The sequence below is a fragment of the Athalia rosae genome, chromosome 1 (assembly GCF_917208135.1).
Source record: "Athalia rosae chromosome 1, iyAthRosa1.1, whole genome shotgun sequence".
Classification (NCBI taxonomy): Eukaryota; Metazoa; Arthropoda; class Insecta; order Hymenoptera; family Athaliidae; genus Athalia; species Athalia rosae.
The window spans coordinates 23,432,519-23,451,626 of NC_064026.1; the positions used below are offsets into that span (position 1 = coordinate 23,432,519).

The 19,108-nt window shown below is 47.1% G+C and overlaps 1 protein-coding gene across 3 annotated transcripts in view; it reads right to left on the reverse strand.

Annotated features, from left to right (window-relative positions):
- LOC105684509 (MOXD1 homolog 2) overlaps positions 1-19,108 on the reverse strand; it is a 95,545-nt gene that overhangs the window by 25,106 nt on the left and 51,331 nt on the right. For all 3 annotated transcript variants that reach the window (XM_012397902.3, XM_020851473.3, XM_048649172.1), the window contains one exon: positions 5,264-5,413. In XM_012397902.3, coding sequence (XP_012253325.2) covers positions 5,264-5,413 — 150 coding nt within the window. The remainder of the gene's footprint in view (positions 1-5,263; positions 5,414-19,108) is intronic.

A 19,108-nucleotide genomic window follows, 5' to 3' on the forward strand; every position in this document is an offset into this window, starting at 1 on the left:
TCCTCATCGCCGAACATAACATACACGTATATCTCGTTCCGACTCGGCTCCACTTCCTATACGTTTGTTTGTGCATCTTCGATAAACATGTTGTTGGCGCCGGTTGAAAAACTCCGAATATACCGAGATGAAAAACTTTCGCGACTATAACCTCAGTTATTGCCAAGTTTTCTCTATCCGCGGCTAGGGTCGCTCCGACCTTATACCTTCCCCTTTTTGTCGGGTCACGGTATACCGTTATACCGGTCCAACCACAAAGACAAGTGTGGATTGAAATTTGAACGGCGAGAAATTGGGTAAGCTGCATCGTCTATTTTGCGACGTGAACTTCTCTTTTTTTCCACCCCAGAAATATACACATCCCCAAGGACGTCAAACGTTTTATACGTCTCTGGAAATACGATCGTTCGATACGATATAAATGTGGACGTGATTTAACTTAGATTAAAATGGTCGCATTGACGCGCTGAGTTTTCGTGGTATTTTCTATATAGCGAGAGTAGGTATTAAATAAACAGGCGACCGAAATAGAAGCAGGTTGAACCGGTCATCTCGGCGGCAACGAGAGTATTGCCGTTTGGCTCTAGAGTCTGATCCGAACAGAGAAGTACAATCTGCCGATTATTTCTCCCGTTTTTCATATTGGAGCAAAGTACGACCCACCATCTCACGCAGTTGCCGTAAGCGAGGACTGAGAATCGCCTCAGTCAGTTCGTCATTTATCGAGGTTTTGTTCAAGTCGAGCGGGGTTGCGGCCCCAAACCCAAATTTACGTCAAGTTTCGTTTTTAGTTTGAAGTTTCGTTAAGTTTTCGCATTTTCTCCCTACCGGCATAGCTCGTGGCCTTTGAGTAATCGTACGTTTTGTAAAAATATACCGTCGATCCGCGTTTTCTACGTTTCCTCCGTGCGTTTGCTGCACGTGGCTTGAAAACCTAACGTCGCAGTATAATACACATATGTGTGTGTCGTGTATGTGGGTACATACATACATAGCGATCGTCCGATTTACATATATGCGCAAATGGAACAAACAAGGCAGTTTATTCGGGTCTCGGAGAAAGATGTGGGGGCGTGCAATTTTATGGTTTTCGTGAATATCGCAAATACGCGGGAGCACCAATTCCGCGGAATGATACGAGTAAGATATGCCGCATATTCGCGTCTACTTATACGGGGGGGGGGGGGGGGGGGGGGGGGGGGGGGGGGGGGGTGCGCCCTTTCTTTGGTATACGTTAGGTTCCTCGTGAAATTTCAACGAAGCGTACGGCGAACCGCTTCCCGCAGGAATGCTGCTCTGCAGCCGCGGGAGCCGCCGATCGATTCGCTTCCGATATTTTTTTCCAAACGAATCGTGATATGCAATGGAAGGATGTAAGGGTAGCGGAACTCACACTGCTCTTCGGTGAACAAGGGTCCTCTGATCGTGATAAAATTTACATACTTTGTTCGATTTTGAATGAGCGCACGATGTGCGCGATGCCGTTGCAAGGGTTTAACGGTTTCGGTTAATCAATTTTCAAACTGACATCCCTTCCAACGGCGGGGCGAACGTTGGACAACGCTATAGTGTACACGGTAGTTATTCGCTCGGAGAACTCGACCCTCGATCCAAAACTTTGGCGAACTTCGGCCCTTCGTCCTCTCGTAAGATACGGTAGCGATAAACGCCGAGTTAATACCAGGATAACGGTATGCCATCCGAGATGCATAATAAATACGATAATAATGTTACCCCGAAATATTAATGGCTCATCAGAATTCCACAGTCGATTTGAACTACCGTCATTCGTATTAATTCAGTACTAACGTTTACTCTATAATGGAAGGATAATGCTCGTTAATAGTTCAATATACGAACGCAGCTTCTTGATTATGCGGTATCCGGATAATATCTGCTGACCGCGATTGGTAATCCTCATACTGAACTCGATGCAACATCGATTATGCGAATTTAGCGGCGACACATTCTCTGTGACTAATCGACTGAATCGAATCTAAAGTGACGGAGAAAACTGACGATTCGTTATCGTCGACGGCGTCGATTTTTCACCGATCTTAGTTTGTCACGAGCATAATATTGTTTTTTATTTATTTTATTTTTTTTTCCTTTGATAATTTTCCGCGTGAAAATAATCACTCGATGGCGTTGCGAAACATCGCGTATAGAAAGAGATCTCGTACCGATTTCACGTGTACAGCATGTTATTTTTTGCCCGTTGGACATCGGTCGAGCGGTTACAACCGTTCTAGGTAACCGACCGGTTATAATATCGCGGGAGATCGGAGTCGATTGGTAATTCTAGTCGCCGGAGGTTCGACGAGAAAACATACGCGTGTCGGCGTGAAAATACAACGCGCCGCGAGGCTCTGTAGAAAGTCACGCGATCAGATATAAGCTCATAGCGGTCGAACGCTGTGTGCTGCGGCTCTAGATATAATCTGCGTTTGTTTGCTGTTTTCGCGACTTTTTTCATTTCAATTCTTCTTTGCTTTTTTTTTTTTTTATTTTTTCCATCCTCCTCGCATGCGCCGTTCCACGAATGCGTCGATGCGACGTGACGCGATGCGACGTCCTGCGGGCGCGATGATCCCCCGTCCCCCTCGAGCGTATACGGCGTCAGAAGTAAAGTCACCCCTCTCTCTGTCCGGCCCTCGAAGGACCTCCGCGCCGATTTGAGTGGCCGTGCGCATGGCGGTCCACCCAGTCACCCGCAAATACCGAATTATAAACGTAAGTGATTCTGAAGTGGCATTACCCGGGACTGTCTACTTAATTATATGTAAATACGGCTGTTGGTCTGGACCAGCGTTGTTGTGTCGGGGGGTAGTCAGTTGTCGCGACGCCCTGGAATACATGAATACATAAGCCCTTAGCGCTTAGCAAATGAACGCCCGATTCTAGGTAAGCGCCGACCGACCAATCATGGACCGACGACAAACCGAACAAGCGACCGACTGCCGCCCGTTTCGCGGGATCCGTTATCATCGAAACGATGTTATTCTATAATACCCGCTTATTGATACATAAATACGCTAACGATACCACGCCATTGTCGATCATGTAATATAATATAATGCACGGATTTAGGAGGTAATCGCCCCTCGCCCCTCGCCCCTCTCTCTTCCTCTGGCCTCGATTTCCCCAAAAATTTCAAGATAACAAAGTGGTTCCCCCACCATGGAGGAGAAAGACTCGCGGTCCTTATGGGAGGAAGATCACTTGTCATTTGGCGCAACTAGTTGTCGTCGCGTCGTTGGCTTTTTGCGATCCACAATTCAGGGCAAAGCTGCGTATAAGTCTTCCGGCTGCCTAACACCCTTTTTGTCTTTCTCATGGAGTCAAGTCGGTATTCCTATACCCTTCGTCGTTCGCGCTCCTCTTTCTCTCATCCACTTTCGGGTTCTCTGCGGAGGCGGTTCCTCGAGATATGCTGAGACTCGGTTTCTCGTGGGTATGTATATATATGTATGTATAATAGGTGTATATGTATATTCGTTGTATACGTATACGCTGCTGCCTCGCAGGATCCGAGGAATGGAGCGGCGACGTAAAGGGTTTACGATTGAAATTTGCATCTTTACGTGGGACCGAGGGTAATGCAGTTTTCAGAAATGACCCACTTTGCATATTACGTATTCCACGGGGGACACGTGATCTCCCAAATTGCATTTTACGGAGCCTAATCCGGTCAAAAGTGTGCCATCTAACCGCAGAGGTCATTGCGGGGTCAATCCGACACGATCTGTTGCTATATCTCTCACTTATTTCTTTTATTTTCATCTCCCGTCTTACCACACGAAACTTCCCGTTATGGCATCTTCCTATCTTTCCCCGTTTTTTTCCCTCCTCTCTCTTTCGATCTCTGCACTCCGGGGCAATGTTTTTTTTTTTTTTTTTTTTTTTTTTTTACCGCGCGCTTCGTCGCGCGCACGGTCGATCTGCATCTAATCGTGACCGCTATGTCGCGCTTCGATTAACGAGCGAATGGGAAAGAAGAAAATTTTGCAACGAAATAGAAGAAACGAGAGAAATACCCCTGAAAAAGCTGAAACTACGTAGCCAACATAAATTGCTCCGGGCGGAAGAGCAAGGAGTCTCACAAAAGGATTGAATTCATGGTGGGCAGAAAACAATGAAACGTGAATAACTGGATTGTTAACCCGGTAGATATGCAGAGGCTATACAGTGGCCACTATACCGTTTCTACCGCTTGGTCATTTCCTTACACTCACCGTGGCAAAGAATTTATAGCCATCCTTTTTCCATGGGACTTAATTGCGCTCGGTAAGTAATAGCTGTCTATGGCGAGGTGCCTTTGCTAAAAGTGTATATCGAGTTCTTTTTGACTTGGAATAAAATTCTGCTGTATATTTCACCCGATTTTGCATTCCAAATAAAACTGGAGATCGGATGGTACGGCGCAATTTCCTTTGAATATTCCTCACTTCTTTTTTTTTTTCTTTCTTTTCATACCATATATAGTAGGAAATTTACCCTTTCACTCATTTTCTCGCGGAGCTTCTCTAAATGAAGTCTCAGACTGAATTTTCATGCCTTTGCTGGCTGTAAAGTGAGATGAAACTTTGATCTCGCGGAATAATTAATTTCTGATCCTTTCAAAGTCGTCAGCAGCGTTTTTTTTCCCAGAGGATGTAATGACTCTGCCCTGCACTCGCTGTACATACAAATACATATATGTATGTACGTATATAGCGGATACCTGATACCATCTATGCATGTATGAACCCCCTTCCGATCCGATCTTTATGAAGTGAAGTCAGTGAAAATTGAATCTATTCATGGTCTGAGAAAGAAAAAAAAAAAGGTAAGCTCTGCGTTTCCGCAAAACGTCGCATATTGATTCAAGGGAATCAACCTTGGAGAGGTTTTATATCGTCCTCCGTTTCTTTTGTACCCTTTCTTTCTCTATTTCACTCTCTGGATTTCCTTATATCTATCGTACAAAATACAATCACGTTCCGTAAACCCTATCCCTTGGCTCAGCCGGAAGATTGAATCTAGAAACAATTACGTCTTCATCCGGTCGGTAAGTATGTCCCTATGGAAGTCAATTTTTTCGTTCAAATCCAACAATAAGAGGGAAAAATCGCTCCACAAGGACGAATGAAATTCAACAACTTCGATAACGTCCTAGAGACGATGAAGCGAACGCCGCAGGTGCAAGCAAGACTCGATCGGAACAATTTCATCGTTACAACTCTGAAAATGAATAAAAAATTGACAAATCTGCCGCACTTACCGTGATTTTCAGATCCCGTGGGTCACACGTGTCATACCGCCTACTGAACCGTAAAACGGTGTGAGTTTTGTTCTCGTATCCGAGCAGAAGTCGATAATCCTGACTAGAGTCCATTTGCGGGTCCCTGCTGGCATCTTTCACGTGTCGGTCCTGTAAACGAAAAGAACGAAAAATAGGTTAAAGTCTTTTTCCAACTGATACATTCGAGAAAACGTTGTACGAGCCAACCGACATTTTACACTATGCAGATTTTATCGTACGTATATTACATAAAATATACGCTACAGCCGGTCGTAATAAGTGAGATCAAAAGTGACAGGATACAGACCGATGTACGACATGTCTAGTAAACAGGTGCTCGCCGTGTCTCTACAATATAGAGAGGGAGTTCGGTACTCGGAAAAACGAATGCTTCGCTCCAATAATCAAGCAACAAAAAAAAAAAAAAATAAATAAATAAATAAATCGTGTGTGTATAATCACGAAAGAATTATCACGGCGCTTTTGCTCTGCTACTATATTACATCAAGTGTGAAGTAACAACTCCAGCCGTTTTCTGATACGGTGCGCTTTACGAACAAGGGACAACTGGGCACGTATGAAGAAGTAGAAGACGATTTCCATATGGATACAGTGAAACAGGTTGTCGGTTCTCCCCCGTTCCGTACGGTGCGTGAAATTTCAAAAAGGGTTTCGGTACACGGTTTTTATACCATCCGACAAAGTGTGCAGAGTGACGTTTCGATTCGCTACTTAAAACGTAACGTAATAACTTTGAAGATTGAATTAAATTTTTCCGTTCATTTACTCTCGCTCGGTTATCGGTTGTAGCTAGTGAATGATAATCGAAAAATGTCAGCTGCACGATCAGATCGAGCGCAGCGTATGAATATCGAGAGCGGAAAGCATGAAACCTCGTGATCAACTTCCCGTCACATAAAGAGATATGCACGGTATACGTGTTCGGCTCCCGTACGTACACAAAGCGGCAAAGTTTTTTGTGAATTAAGGATAAAAGTTGGGCGAAGAGCGACCCAAGATATATCGTAAGGACGATTCGTCACCGTCTTCGATCAGGAGTTTAAGGTCGGTATACCTGTATACGTGGTTTACGAATAAACCACCGTCATCATCCTGTAATTCTTGCTCGCGCGTCTCGCTCAATGTTTTCACAAAAGTGACACGGCGACGAGTCGGAAATTTTCTACCGCGACGGAAAAACGTCAGCTGCCGCGGCGCGTGTATACACGTCCAATATCTGTATACGGACAAACGTCGATATAGGCGTCGCCCTGCACGGTCTAAGACGTCGTTAGCGGTCACTTTAACCGTCTCTTTCTCTCTTCAAAGACGAGTTTTTTGTAGAGAGAATTCCGGACCGTCGCCTCGAAATAATTACCCGTGCGCGTTTACCGCGAAGGAGACGCGGCGCGCGTCCACGGATACTCTCTCACGAACGGAGGACGTCAGGTAACACGTCGTACGCTCGAAGAGCCGCGCAGCGTCGGCAACCTCCGATTGGAAACCATTGTTTGCTCGTATGAAACGAGTTTTTTTTATATTTTTCATTGAGCTTTTATTAAAATTTCATACGGTACTCGGGGCGGCAGGTCGGCGTCGCGACGGTTGCGTGCCAGTCGACGCGTCACGCGCGTTACCACCGTATTACCGCGTTTGTGCACGACCGGCTCGATATCCTCGCGGAGAGTTTTATCCCCCTCGTTCGGTGGAATCTAGGGAACTCGGGCGCTTTTAATTTCGCCCAAGTTACAGCTGATACGTATGTACGTGCTTTTTAATATTCTACACCCGCCCAGCCTCGCGACGTCGAGGCTTCGGGAATAAGAAACTCCTCGCCATATTTTTCAACCGAATATCTTGATCCTACTTTGATCGTCGAGTAGCCGAAAAATTAATTGAAATTAGAAGTATAAGGAAAAATTGATAACGGAATGAATTACTGAACTCGAAGAGGTTTTTGTTTTTTTTTTTTTTTTTTTTTTATTCACCCTCGACTGTTGGCGTACCTATGAAAATTTACTTACGAATCGCCAAGCGAGAGAATTGTGCGCGGTATACAGGTTGCGGACATGCGACACGCCGTCCGATACCGTTGTTATATTATACGACGAATGCGATACCTAACCCCTAGGAGAATCGGCGTGACCAGCCGGTGACTTAATGCTAAATAAGATCGGCTCATACCGATCAAACAACGAGCAACTTGTCACGTCGCGATCGTTGTTTGTGCAAAAAGAAAGGATGAAAAGAAAAAAAACGCGGACGCTCGCAGCGATCGAGTCGCGAGCGATTCGATGCGCCTTCCTCGCAATCAGCTACAGCTACGATCTGCCTTCGCTTCGGCGGTAGGCAGCAACGCGACACTTTCCAAGTGTCATAAATATCGGTCGTTCTAATAAAAGTTTATAGTTTCGCGTCGGCGTTGGTGTTACTTTTCGTTCGTGTTCTCGACTTGCCCAAACAACCGACTACGTTCAATTTGTAATGCACACACGGCACATCGGTTGAAGCATGTCGTTCAAATGTGCAATCGAACCCAGATAACGACGAGCGTGCGTGCCAACTTACATACGATACACTGTGTACGTGTACCTGATATAATACACCGAGTCAATTTTCAAACAAAATATCTCGCGAATGGGGTGAAGGGGATGGGGTATTATGTGTCTTTACATCATCTGATACGTTATATACCATCGTCGTTATTTTATCGCACGCGAATACGAATTCATTTTTTTTCACATCATTTATCCTCGTCATATTTTTTCACGTAATCGAAGCAAACGGATCATCGGCACAATTAGGTGCATACGTACGTACGTATACGTACCGCATCAATTGTCACGTGATGTTAAAAAAAAACGCGAACGAATGAGAGTGAGGTTTTTCGGAGGGCACTTTCGGATCGGTTCGGACGTGGCGACCGTGTCCAAACAGGGGGAATAGTAACGATTCGATACGCTTTTCGACTCGGAACTTTCATACGAACTGTGTCCAATGAAACGCTGCACTTTCGGTCTCCCGTCGTTACAGTTAAATGATTATCGCCGTTTACGCAATAATCGTCACTCAAATAGAACGCACATGTCTACCTGCGCTTCCAAAAATTAAAGCAAAAGTGAGACTGAAGCGTTTCTAATTCGGCAGCAACTCGAACATCATGTGTTCACAACTTCGGAGTAAGGTGGGAAAGAAAGGAAAAAAAAACGTCATGAGTTTCTAGCTAAATTAACCGTAGAGGGATGGTCAGGGTCTCTCCAATGTGAACCGAGGTCGACGCAATGAGAGGGCGATCTGAAACAAGCAGATACATTTTCGCTATTTTACAATACGGAGGTCTAAATATTTCGAGACAATGACGCGTCGTCTCGACAGAGATCTCCGACCCCATCTGGAAGTACAGCCCCATTTCGACTCTTCCCCTTTGCCTTCGGAGGTACGTGGGGTTTCACGGTGAACGCTCGTCGCAAAGGGCCGAAGACCCGGCGAGAAAACACGGGATACACGGGGTACAGAGTGGATGTCCGAAGGACCACGAGGTGCGGTCAGTTCAGTCTTTGCGCCCGAGACGGTCACGCGCATTCCATGGAGTTTACAGCGTTCCCGACACGCTCGAATTCCGGTCCTCGCGGTAGAGTTAACGCCTAATTACTTCATCGTCACCAGCCTAGATAATTTCAAACAGCGGACCTCGCATAGCCGCCGCGAGAAACCGGTGCTAACAAGCGCCGTGGCGGGTTTGTAACGATCCTATCGAAGTTGAAATTGTTTGAACAACTACCGTTTGCTCAATACGCTCTCGGGTGGTAGGTTGTGCAGTCTGCATGTTTCCCCAAACTGCAGTAGAATCGGGGGGGAGGGGGGGGGGGGGGGGGGGGGGGGAGAGCATCGCTGGCGTCATTAAAACTAGGAACTGCTACTGCGTGGCGTTAATAAGCGGAAATAATGAGCGTTTCCGATCGCAGCTTAAACGTTACGGTGCCCATCCCATCATACAACTATTCGTCTGTATACCGCTTCACGTCAATGTTCCAGGGAAATTGGTCGTAAAAAAATTTCACATGAACCAAGGTTCGTTGTTATTATTTTTATTATTATTGGATAGGGTGCGAGGATGATCGTTGCGGGAGATCCTAGATTGTGACCGGCAGGTATGGCTCCAACGATTCCATCCCCGCACCCGAGGTAAGATCTTTTTTTTTTCCTCGTGTTTCTTCGTCTCCCATATTTTTTTGTTTTTTTGTTTTTTTTTCTCGTTTTTTGTAAGTTTTTTTACGCTCTTTCCCCTCTAAATTGTAATCGCGGCTAAGAGGATACAAAAAACTTAACTCGACTGTCTAAACCTACCCGTTTTAGTCGGCGTGACTAAAAGGTACACGGGATGTATAATAAAGAAAATATCTCTCTTGAATAAGGGGATCTTCTTCCTCAGCCGTCAGTAGAAGGCGCGGGTTTTCTACCCATCGCGTAATGCGATACGAGGGAGCGTCGGGGCAACCGGTAAAATATGTTATCTCACTCTAAACTGGGAGAGTAAGAGTAAGTAGCTGACTCTCTTGGTTTTCTCCTTCCACCTCTCAACGCAGTCTCTTAACGAGAAGTAAACAACGAAGAGATGAGAACCTAAGTAATAAAGGTTAATGCCGTCACGCAGTTTCAGTTATAGACTCGACGCTATATTACAGACCTACTCTTTGCCGGAATCATCTCTTCACCTTCAGCGCGAAATCTCTCAGCCGTCAGGGAAATTTTAATCACATAGATATTATCCGTGCTTCGTCAACTCCGCGATGACGGTACTCGTGGGAATGTACCAGGTAACGTTGACGATGTGAAGCGACAAAGAAAGAAAATCTATTTCCGTGTTGACTTTCACTTGAATCCGATCATCACCTATCATTAGAAATTCAGCGTAAAAAACGGTACGCGTTTGCGTGGTTTGTTCGGGGATAAACGTTGTTAAATTGGTAAAATGTAACTCTTCCGATTGCGCAGAGCATAGACGTTCGAGTGAGCCCTTCGACACGTGAACATTATCACATAATTGGAACTCGACAGGGTTACTGCTACCGTAGAAGTGGCGTTTGATACCCGACGAATGAAAGCGGCGCTTTGGTCAGTAATGACTCGAGCTGCAAGTTAATTTGAACTTCGCCTTATTGCGAGTTGCAATCCTCTTATATAAACGGTATATCTATATAGACCGAACAGCAGGTATTCGCTACCGCCGATTCGAACTGGATTCAGATCAATAAAAGCACGTAAGCTGACCTCGCTCGAGTAGGTGGCTATAGGTACAAGAAACGTATAGATGGATACATGGTATTCAACTACCTGTACCACCCCCTTATCTTTCTCTCCTTTTTCCCTTTTGCCATCCGAGCCTTTCGTTCGATTTTTCTCTCGTCCCCTACGGGATCAAAAGCCACCACCCCCCTACCGTATCGGTTATAGTTAGGTATCTGGTATACGAAAGGAAATCGTTTGCTAAGAAAGTCCGTGAAATGTGGCTGAAAAGTGAAGATTCATCGGGCGATCGCAAGAGTCCGGACTACCGCTGACTGTACAGTTTCCGTTCTTTATCCCGTACAACTTATTCGTATCAAAGAATTATTAACGATCAAAGTTGATGCAGGAAAAATGGATTAGCGGGTGCTCGGGAATTCAGTCATGAGTTTTTAAGTGAGTGGAGAAACCGTGGGTAAGCAGAAACGCCGAGGAAGAAGCACGGCGTATAACCGAAGAGATAAAGAAATTGCAAGGTAGGATGGTAGCGTGTAGACACAGTCAGCTGCGGTAGGCAGCGAGGAATCTCGGAGCCATTCTTCATGCGGTAGCAGCAGTGGCTGACGACGGTCCTCAGGGATCTTCGCTTCTCCTGAATGCCACCCGCATCAGATAATATTTAAATTAATGATAAACATTTATAAAAGCGTTTTGTTATACATAAAACATATTTGGATCATTGTGCGCGGCCGTAGGAACGAGGATTATGAATTCAGGCCCGGCCCTCGTCCTGGTCCTCGTCGCCGTCCGCCTTCTCCTCCTTCTCCTTCTCCTCCTCCTCCTCCTTCTTCTTCTTCTTCGCCTGGGCGAGCATTGTCCGGTGGCTCTCTCATCTCCATAACGGGTTATTGCTTTCCCGCATCTCCACTTCTCTCTTTCTCCTCTATATATACACGATGATCGCGCATGCCCTCGATGTATCAACCCTTTGCCTCTCCGCCTTTCTCGCCCTCCTCAGGTCATGTGGAATCTGTTGCCGAGCCACTTGCATACCTACTTCACTTCGTGGCGGAGAGCATCTCGCGGGCCCATCCGACTCGATCCGATTTCAGATTGTTTTCTTTCCCGCTTAAACGCCCAAATAACGCATTCATATGCTACGTGCTCGCGACATTAGCTGTATACGTTCGCCTCCGAGATATATATATAGAGCGATACCATCGGCCCCAACGTTCTTCGGGAGCGCACGATCTTCTCCAAATTCTCCCCACCCCCCCCCCCCCCCCTCCCCCCCTGCACTTGACGGGATCTCAGGATGAAAAAACAAGCGTCCCACTAGCGAGTGCGATGCTACCGAGAATACGAGACGACGCGCTGTTTATACACAAATGTCCACCGCCCGCCGTATCTCTCCCCTCTCTTACCCTCTTTCTTTCGACAGCGTGCGCATGAATATACGAATGCATTGCGGGGCACGGTGAAATGTCAGCGAATCTCTTGGATGACAAATCTTCCGACGAACTACGCCTACCGGGCTTAAAGACGCGGAACGCTCACTCGGTATCCGTATCATCGTCTTCGCTGTATTCTCGGAAGAGCGCAAGAATCACGTCATCGTCGTAGTGGTATGACACGTTCGCTTCGCTCCCACGGTTGAAATTCTAGGGACCAACGAAAGAAACGGCTACCGTCGAGAAGTTTGACCGATGTTCGAAAAATACCGATGCAAATGTACGTCGGGACACACTTGGGGTGAAGAAGAGAAAAAATATCGAACGATTGGTCTACCGATGAAATGAGAAGAGATAGGGAGGATACCGAGGTGGTCGCACAACGGCGATAACGCAGAGATTGATCAAAATTCCCCACCGTCGACTACCGACTGACTGTCTCTTATACGGACGGAAAGAAACGCCAGGGGACAGCGTTACGTAACTATACGATGAAAGGCTCGAGTGTAACGAAAGAAGCGGGACGCAACCCCTCTAAATACCCATTCAACCGTCGTCAATATTTAAGGATATATATCGCGAGCCCATCGACGTTCGATATGAGAAGAAGATGAAAAAAAAAAAAAACAGGTGAAAAGATCGGCCCGAAAAGGAGACGAAATTCGGTTCGGAGCCTCGCGAGCCACGTGGAATTCCAAAACGAACGATTATTATTAGTTTGACAACGCGACCACCGCGCTGGACCACACCTCGAACTTTCATAAAGCGGAGATCTTATCTCGTAAATAAATACCTACCAATCCGGCTACCAACTTCCACCTTTGAGATTTCGAACACACACGTACGCCTCGTCGATATTGCTCGATAATCGTACGTGTTTTGCGATTCGGATGTATCGCTGGAGTGTACGAGATTCTCTCTCTTCAATTATAGCGTGCACTTCCGGAGTTGATAATTCATTGTGTCGGAGGATCCGAGGTGCTCCCCGTAGGTACCCTCCTACTCTTGAACAGGAGAGGTAAAGTTCGAGAAAATAAGGGGGAAGGAGTAGTCGTAGTGAAATCTCGAGCTTTGAGAAAATATCTGGAAAGACGTTCGCAGCGGGCACGGGAAAATATGGTGTATATGTAGCTAGGAATCCCTTATGACGATGGGTCGGAAAAATATAAAACGCGAGGTGGAAGATTCCGTTTGGAATTATCGCGTATAAAATTTCACAAGGAATCTGAGCGTAGGAGCTGCATAATGGAAAGAGGATCTTTGCACCTCTGGAGCATCAGCTACAGTAGCAGCAACTGCAGCGGCGGGTATATTTCTCTCGGACCTTTCCGCCGGGGTGTTTCAAAGCGTCGTTCTCGGCGCCGTGTCGACAGGTAACAAGTAAGCTTGCACGTTATTAGTAAATTATGAGGTATCCGAAACGTGAATTACCCACGTTGATGCGCCGGTGCCGCCGAGCCGGAAGCACGAAGGTAGGTAGGTAGGTACAGGTCGGTGGTGTAGGTATAGATAGGTGGGTTGGATATAGCTACCGGTAGCGCGATGCTTCCTCCAAGGAGTAGAGAAATAATTTCTAATTACTCCACGCCACTAGATGTGGGTACACTGCGGGAGGAACGTAGCGCTAGAAAATCGCATAGTGCACGAAAGAAAACTGAGAAAAGCGAGTGGAAGAGAAGAAAAATTCGCCGGTGAATAGCAGCAGGAGGCACTACGTACAGCTGCTGCTGTACACACCGTAACAGTGTATGCTGACTCGGCATTTTTGGAGCTGCAGAGAAACGGAAACTGTACACGCGACATTTCCAAACTCGAGCAAATTCTTCCCCGTGTACGATCGGAACTAATCCGAACGGTCGTCATGAACGATCGCTAGAAATCTGTGTGAATTGATTCGCGGACGTGTGGGTACGATCGTTTCTGAAGAACGAACGTTGCCGGGGGGTTCGGTGAAAAGACCGGGGGATGAAGGTGAGGGCCAGGATAGAAGAAAAAAAAAAAAAAAAACCCGAAAGAAAGGGTAAGTTTGAAAGAAAAGGCTAAAGGAACTTGGTCGCTGAATAAACGAGTCGGTTCTCCTTAAGTTGATGAGAAAACTTTTCAAGCCTCATGAAAATGCATCGAGGCAAAACCCACAGCGCGGCACAGGTAAAAAGGTACAATAAACGGAAGCGCGCAAGCAGCAGCAGCTAAAGGCGCATACATGCCTTGTAAGTGGGGGGTGGGGGTATGGAATTGACTCGGCAATTAGCGTTGCAACGCCTTTCCAAGCTTTTTCGCATTTACACGCGACAGCGAGATCGACGTATATAGAGAACGGAGAATACAGACGGCGATGCGCTTCAAGGACTGCTCTAAGCCAGCCGCGCTTGCTTCCGCTGAAAATTCCTTTCCGAGAATATTTTTATTCGACATTGCGACAACGGCGGTAATCATTGTAATAACGACGAACGAAAGGGGCACCCCGCCCCCGCCCCCCCCCCCCCCAGAAGTGACGGTAGGTTTACGATGCGGTATTTTCTTGCTAGCTTACGGCTATCGGGTGTCGGGTGTCGTCGTCGAGTATCAAAAAGCCGACGATGTCCCTCGCAGCCGCACGGCGGAAAAGGTATACCGGGCCGATGCAATTATTGAAAAACGATTTGCCAGCCGCAGATTATTCCATGATTTTTGTTTGACTGGTGGCGGGTCATTTCTGGCTACCGTCGTAAAACGCTTTAACGACTCCCCACCCATTCCTGGGGCTGACATTTTTCATAGCGACGATAATATATTTCACCGGAAATATTCCAGAGATAGACGCGGAATAAAATTCGTACTTCCTATTATTACGACCAAGGTAAATTCCCGGGACAAACGAATATTTTCAGATTGAGATAAACGGAGGAATGTAAAGGCGAAGATCACAACTGTTGCTTTATCCTTGAGTACGTTCTATACTCACGGATGAATTTTAATGATAAACTTAATAATAAATAAGACCTTGTCCGTCTTTTGATACGGCGGTGAAATCCTATCGATAGAATTCTGCCGAATTCCCTAACGCGATGTCCCTCGGTTATACTCTTTCTAGCGGCCGCACCCGACGAGCCTCATCTCTTTCTCTTCTTCGTCTTCTTCTTCTTCTTCTTCTTCTTCCCCACCTCCTCGAAAGCAGGTTTCGTATAGGGCGAACGCGAGCGAAGATATCAACCTTGACTGCGCAAAGGGCGAGTAGACACGGGAGGGGGCCTTGTCCGCGTGCACGAGTATAGCCGCACTACTTATTACGCCGACGATAAACTAAGCGATGTGGAGCGAGGGATGTGCAAAGGAAAGGGAAGAAAAGAAAGAAGGAGAAGAAGCAGAACGAGAAGGAGGGCTCTCTGCCATCTCGACTTCCACGCGTGCCCACGGACGGGCGTACGGACGGACGGAGGAATCCGGAGGGCCCAGCTACCGGCTATACTGCTACCGTCGACCCAAGACGTCGAACGAGATATGTAACGTAGGCAGCGCAATCGAGGATATGTCCCACGTGTGTTCATACGTGTATGCTGCATACGCGTACGGATAGAAGAAGGTGAACCTACACGAGAAGGAAGAACTTGCGCCTTCAGACCAACGAAAATCGAGCTCCGTAGATACTTACCGAAACAAATGTCGGTCGTTCGAATTCCCCCAATATCGAGGGTAGCGGTGGTGCAGGACATAACCGTTCGAGGTAATTCGACTAATGGGTCGTAGAAGGGGCGATATTAGAGCACCGCAATAAAGTAATTTCCCGTTTGCGGCTGTAAAATCTACATATAACACGACAAAGGAAAAAAGGGGGCGACCGCGACTCCTCTGACCCCGGATAGTGTAATTCGGGCGCGCGCACCAAGAAAAGCGAGAGTAATAAGTTTTCAAGTTCAACAATGCGAGTTCGCAAATCGAAACGAACCCGGGCGGAGGGGAAGAGGGTCGTTCGTGGCGCCAGAAATAGGCGGCATCCTGTCGGACGACGAGATCGACCGATTCTACCCCTCCTCTCACCCTCACGCCCACACGGTGCCAAAAGACGCCGATCTTAATCCAGTTTTCTTGCGATCTTTGCACGGCTTAATGCTATTCGACTCACGGTCGCACCCGTTCGATGTTCCGCTGCTTTTTTCACCGCCATTTTATTACACCGTCCTCGTCACCGAGGATCAACGTTCCTTGCCGCGGCACGCCGGAATCTCTTTTCGGTTCAACAAACTAATTTAGTATCGATTTCCCGTCGGAATAGATTCTGTCTCCTGAATATCATGTCTCCTGAATATCATCGATGTGTTTCAAATTGATCTGAGAAACGGGAGATCGAATTTCAGAATCGATAGAAAAAAAAAAAGAAAAAAAAAAACCATCGATATTTCACTATCTTGAGTATATTTGTTGCAGAGCAGTGGCAAAGTAGCGGAGTGATATAAAAGGTTACCATGGAACATCAACAGAGGTAAACTTGACCAATGCACCTTCTCTTTTACGAGGTACCGATTATGACGTTACTTTGTGAAGGGTCGGCAATTTTATCCTACTTTCTCGCATCGGTTCGACGATATTAGATTGGAACATGCAGACATCGTTAGCGAGAACAGCGAAACGATTTGGAGAGAAGCCTCCTTTATTACCCCCTCTGGATCACGATGCCGAAAGTATAGATAGGTATACATATATACGTGGTATACGTACATTGGTGAAGAGGCGAGCGCTTCTCCTTTCTCAACTAATTTCGATCGGCTTCGAGTCCGGGAGTAGCTCTGCAGAGTCCGGGCTGGCTTAATAGCCGTTTGCCATCTATTATAAAAGTGTACTTGAGTCCGGGGTGGACTCGGGTACCTCTCGTAAACGTGACTCATAAAACATGCATTCATTGTGGCGATTAACATTAGTCGGTGCCAAGTGGACGACCGGTCGTTTTCAGAATGCTCGAGAGTGACGTTGAAAAATTAACAGGATTACAAGACCTGCTTACGCCGACGATTCATTCGAACGGACAATTAAACATTCTTTAACGTAATGAATGGACCTACTTCGCGGTTAGCCACAAAAGTCGGATAATTATGCGACTGACGTAACTTGACGTAAAAAAATTTTCCGGCCAAGAGCGGAGTCGGATGCAAATTCGAATTTTTTTTCAGTACCGCGTGGACGAACAAGAGAAAAGAGAAATAGGTTTACCACAATTCTCTGTAATTATTCCACCCGTTTTTTTCCATCTACTTCGGATGAGTGACATCGTGGAGACACGAGGAATCCTCCGCTACGTAAGCATAATAACCTGAGACGAGGTCATTCGATCGGACTCGCGACCACTGCCCCGTCCCATTAACGAATGAGAAGAAAAAAAAAAAACGAAGAAGAAGCTACCTGCGCAAAATAACGACGAGCATTGTTCCGTTGGTAAGATGTGACAGGCATTGTAGACGCTCTGGAAAGCTATTGTCGTATAGAATGCGCTTGTTTGGTTCGTGATTGAATTAATGAGAAGATCATCTCCGTCGTCCACAAGGCCACGAATCGATTGTCTGTACCCAGTAGCGGGAATGACGTTGAACGTTCTCCTCTGGAATAGCGACAGTCTTTTGCCTGACCGTGGCTGTTAGCGAAGCGTCTCTCAGAACCTTCAATCTCTGGACGTACGGTGATCCAAGTTGTTTGTTCGTTCACGCAGGTGTATATTCGCGGTGTAGAAGGAAGCTCCGGTGTAGAGAGACGGCGAATGAGTGAAAAGAAAAAAGCGTCGAAAGCCATCGCGATCATGAAAGAAACGCGAGCGTAGGCTTACGCTTGTATACCCGTCTTGTTCGTTAATAACGTTGTCGCTTGATGTTTTCTCTACGCAGAATAACGTATAATTATATTATACGAGAGGCGATGCGACTCGAGTCGGAGGCGGAAGGAAGAAGTGGTTTTAAAACAGGATGAAAAGGGAATTGAGACGCGCGAACGTTCGGTCGAAGAAACGATTCGCTTTTCACCGCCTCGGCGTACGAGGGTGGAGGGGTGAAAAGGCGAGGTACGAACGAGGGTTCGACTTATTTTCAACATTTTCAATCGAACGCGAAACCCGCGTTACATCGCATGCATCGCGTTCAGCGTTGTGTGTCGTAGTCGCGTGTTTTGCGGTCCGCGCGGGGAATACGTACGTATGCTACACGCGGCGACCGTTCCAAGATTGCAGCCTGCAGTGCGGATAATGCCTGTCTTACACAACGACGACACCGCAGGGGCGAGCGGGGGGGGGGGGGGGGGGAAGAGAGAAGGCAAGGGTACGGCCATAGAGCGATCGTTCGATCTAGAGATCATTGCCGAGCGAACGACGAAGGAGGCAGCAAAGGCGGTAGGAGCAACAACACCAACGGCAGCATCGGCATCGGCCAACCGTTTGCCGCCTCGGTATACGAACGTGCAGCCAACGTTCGTATACCGAGCTATCGGTGCATCTTCTCATTACCATAACTAGTTCCCCTTTCCCCTCCCCCCCTGCCCACCCCCCTCCCTGTCCCATCTCTCCTTCGTACCTTCGTTCTCCATGAATCATTCCTGCTACACATTCACGCGCGCAAGATCACGGGGACGTGCGGCAACCGAGGGGCCCGTAGCCCAAAGCTCCGAGCGAACACTCGCGAGTCCACGAGTTGAGAAACTCGCGTCCCGCTTCACGACGGAGGTAAGAAGTTGTACCGAAACGCGGGCAGCTGGCCCCGCTCGAGATGGTCGGAAAGCGTCGCTCACCTTATAAGATTACTCCGGTAGATGATACGGTTGATAGGTAGCGACGTTGCCCCCTATGCCTCGTCCAGGACAAACACCTACTACGAATCTCCGCGCGCTCGCCGACCCTGTCGACCGTGAAACGTCCGAGCGGGGATGACTTATGCCGGGTAGGCAGGCTCCGCCACCGGTCACTCTTTCGCTCCCGTCTTTCGCTCGTGATAAAGTACAAGAGGAAAGAAAAATAACCGAGTGAATAAAAGAAGTAAAAAATAATAAAAAGTCGCACTCCGTTCCCTGGACGCGGGAAGGGAAGACGAGAGACGGTGCAGATCGCTGAATCTTGATATCTTGAGGCCACGCGTCTCTCGTTGGTGAAGCTACAGGTTCAACGAATGCAAGACAACGAAGCGTGCACTGCACTCTT